The 3,694-nt window shown below is 46.5% G+C and overlaps 1 protein-coding gene across 1 annotated transcript in view; it reads left to right on the forward strand.

The window, feature by feature from the left end:
- The first annotated feature begins 561 nt into the window (after positions 1 to 561).
- METTL3 (methyltransferase like 3) overlaps positions 562 to 3,694 on the forward strand; it is a 14,405-nt gene continuing 11,272 nt past the window's right edge. Inside the window, exon 1 of the mRNA XM_005856528.2 lies at positions 562 to 852. Coding sequence (XP_005856590.1) covers positions 753 to 852 — 100 coding nt within the window. The 5' untranslated portion in view covers positions 562 to 752. The remainder of the gene's footprint in view (positions 853 to 3,694) is intronic.

Genomic DNA, 3,694 nt, shown 5'->3' on the forward strand with positions numbered 1-3,694 from the left:
TTTCCTAACTGATAATAGAGGCTCCCTGTGCCGAAACACTTTGCACAACCAATGGGGCTCATGTTGAATACTTGCTTTCCTCTGGGAATCTGGAAGTTTGGTACATGCTATGGGAAGATGCCCATGTGACTATAGTGCCATAAATCCTTGGCACTGAGTCTAACCAGACTGGTAGAGGACATAGTTCACGTGAGTTGTCAGAATTTGACACTGGAATAATGAAGACCTGGTAACTCCTCAGGGAGAGGACTCTTGGAAGCTTGTGCCTGGTGTCCTCCACAATTTATCACACACAAACCTTTTCTCTTTGCTGATTTTACTTTGGTCTTTCACTGTAATAAATCTCAGATATGAGCGCGCGCGCGCGCGCGCACACACACACACACACACACACACACACACACACACACACACAGACTAATCTTATATTCAACATGGCCGCATGCGCGCCTATAAGCAACATGGCCGCTCTGCCAGGCACCAAGATGGCGACCACAGCCTCACTGCACCCGGAAGCACCGGAGAGCTCCAATAAGAAAACATCCGCCCTCCTGCCAACACTTAAGATGGCTCCCGTTTCAGCGTCAAAGCTGCGCGAAACCGGAAATGGCTTTTCATTTAGCGCAACGCCGGGACCTTTTTCCGTTTAGCCTTGGCGTGTCCGTGTGAGAATTAGATTTTCCCAGAGAGTCAACTGGGAGGTGCTAGTCTCCCGCGCCTGATTCGAGACTTATCCGGGCTGGGAGACAAGGATGTCGGACACGTGGAGCTCTATCCAGGCCCACAAAAAGCAGCTGGACTCGCTGCGGGAGAGGCTGCAGCGGAGACGGAAGCAGGACTCGGGGCATTTGGGTGAGGCGCGTGTCTCCGGCCGGTGCTTAGCCGGGATGGGAGGGAGGGGACCTGGAGAGAAAGACAGCTCCCGAGCGGAAGCCCTTCTCTAAGCGGCTGTTAAGGCCTCCTGCACTGGTGCTCCCTCTCTCGCCTCAGCAGCACAGACATTCGCCTTCCTGCAAGGAGTCGAGGTTCCCACCCGGGCGTCGGGTCGCTCCGTTCGCCTTCCCGGCCCTGACGCCCGGGCCCCATGCCGCACCTGCCCGGTTCCCCTAAGTCTCCAAGAGCGCCCCGTGTGCCAGGCCTCCCGGCCCCGTTCCTTGGCACAGAACGTCCTCTCTGTTGCTCCCACGGCGTTTTGTTCTCCCCTAGGTTCTGGTGACTGGTTTGTAGTGGCCTTTTCTTGGCGACTGTGGGCACAGTGAGAGCAGGCACTGGGCCTTGTTATCCATAGTGCGCATTTCAGTGCCCTCACAGAGTTGGTGTAGCGAAATCAGCTGAGGAACTGGCATTGTTTCAGTCACTTACATACGGAGCAGGAATCCGAAAGCATTCGTTTTTTGTTTGTTTTTTAATTCCCCCCAGCCCTGCTTCTGTGTCACCGTGGTAAAACGAAGGAACCTCACCACCCATTCCCAGTACAGTCCCTGAATTGTCTAAGGCAGATCAATGATAAAAGCTCTACAGGAAGAGCGAATCTCTGTACCACTATTGTGGTAGGTTATTCCAGTGTTTCTCAGTATATTCAAATCCATCACTAAATCTTGTCTTAACATATTCAGGACCATGCACACATTCTGGCCCTTGGAACTGGATGCCCTGGCAGGACTCTCACACCATAATAAATAAATATCTATTGAATCAGTGTGCATGAGTGCAGTTAGACAAAATAAGTGTGACATTGACCATGCTCTCAAGGAATTTGAAGTTTAGTTGGGGATAAAGGGTATGATACATGTAAAATGCCACATGAATGTGTCCACAAGAATGCAGTGAGAGGAGAACTAACAAGAGTTGGTTTAGTCAGTGAAGGCATTATGGAGAAGTTGGCACTTGGAATTATTTTTTTAACATTTAATCACCTTTATTTATTTGTTTGTTTATGTTTGTTTGTTTTTGTTAATCCTCACCCGAGAATATTTTTCCATTGATTTTAAGGGAGAATGGAAGAGAAAGGGAAAGACAGAGAGAAACATCTATGTGAGAGAAAGGGCCTTGGCGGGAGGAGCCTGCAACCAAGGTACCTGCCCTTGACCAGAATCAAACCCGGGACCCTTCAGTCCGCAGGCTGACGCTCTAACTACTGAGCCATGCTGGTCAGGCGACATGCATATCAATTTTAGATAGAAAATATAACAATTACATCACTATCATAGACAAATGACCCATTGCTTCTTTTACTTTTTAATTACTGATTTTAGAGAGAGAGAGAGAGAGGAAGGGAGAGAGAGAGAGAAACATTGATTTGTTCCACTTATTTATGCATTCATTGGTTGATTCTTGTATGTGCCCTGACCAGGGATTGAAACTACAACCTTAGTTTATCAGATAATGCTCTAACCAACTGAACTACCTGGCTTGAGTCCCCAATTGCTTCTTAATTTATTATAGACTCCTATAAACTGGAATTAAAGTATTTCATCAACTTTTTAAAAAACAGCATTCTGGAAGGATATGATTCGAGGCATTTCTACTATATACATATGTATGCGTTCCTGAAAAACTTTGCTTTCTGCAAAAGCCTGCATTAAAAATAGCAGGGCTTGCCCTGGCCAGTTGCTCAGTGGTTAGAGTGTTGGTTGAAGGATCTCCGATTTGATTCCTGGTCAAGGCACGTACCTCAGTTGCAGGTTCATACCTGGCCCTTATCAGGGCACATGCAGGAGGCAACCAATTGATGTGTCTCTCACATCGCTGTTTCTCTCTGTCTCTTCTCCTCCCTTCCACTCTCTCTAAAAATCAATGGGAAAATATCCTTGGGTGAGGATTAACAAAAAAAAGTGGTTCATTTTACAGACTTATTGCTCCCTTTAATAAAATTATACATTGCTCAAAGAAGATCTAAATTTGGTTACTAACTGGAGAAAGTAAAATGTTTATGTGATTTCATTCTCCATAGTATCAGTAGGCTTAATTATAAAAAAAAAAATTTTCGCCCTAGCTGGTTTGGCTCAGTGGATAGAGCTTTGGCCTGTGGACTGGAGGGTCCCAGGTTCGATTCCAGTCAAGGGCATGTACCTTGGTTGCGGGCCTATCCCCAGTGGGGGGTGTGCAGGAGGCAGCTGATCGATGTTTCTCTCTCATTGATGTTTCTAACTCTCTATCCCTCTCCCTTCCTCTTTGTAAAAAATATCAATAAAATATATTTTTTAAAAAAACAAAACATTTTCCTTAGCACACAATGGAGTATACAGATGTTGTATTATAAAATTGTACACCTGAAACTTATATGTTATTAACCAACTAGAGTCCTGGTGTATGAAATTCGTGCACTGCGGGGTGGGGTGTCCCTCAGCCCGGCCTGCACCCTCTCACAATCGGGCACCCTTTGGGGGATGTCCGACTGCCAGTGTGTGCCCGATCCTGCAGGACAGTGTTAAAGGCTGTTTCTGACTAATTGGATCAGGCAAAGACTCAAAGCCTCCAGATACTGCCACTGTCTACAGCAGTGGTTCTCAACCTTGGCTGCACATTAGAATCACCGGGGAATCTTTTTAAAATTCTGATTTCTGGGCCTCATCCTCCAGAAATTCTGTTTCTTTGTTACTAATGTTGTGGCCCCACCCCATAACAAAGAAACAGAATTTCCGGAGGATGGGGCCCAGAAATCAGGATTTTAAAAAGATTCCCAGGTGATTCT

Source organism: Myotis brandtii, unplaced genomic scaffold, assembly GCF_000412655.1.
Source record: "Myotis brandtii unplaced genomic scaffold, ASM41265v1 scaffold1031, whole genome shotgun sequence".
NCBI classification, from domain to species: domain Eukaryota; kingdom Metazoa; phylum Chordata; class Mammalia; order Chiroptera; family Vespertilionidae; genus Myotis; species Myotis brandtii.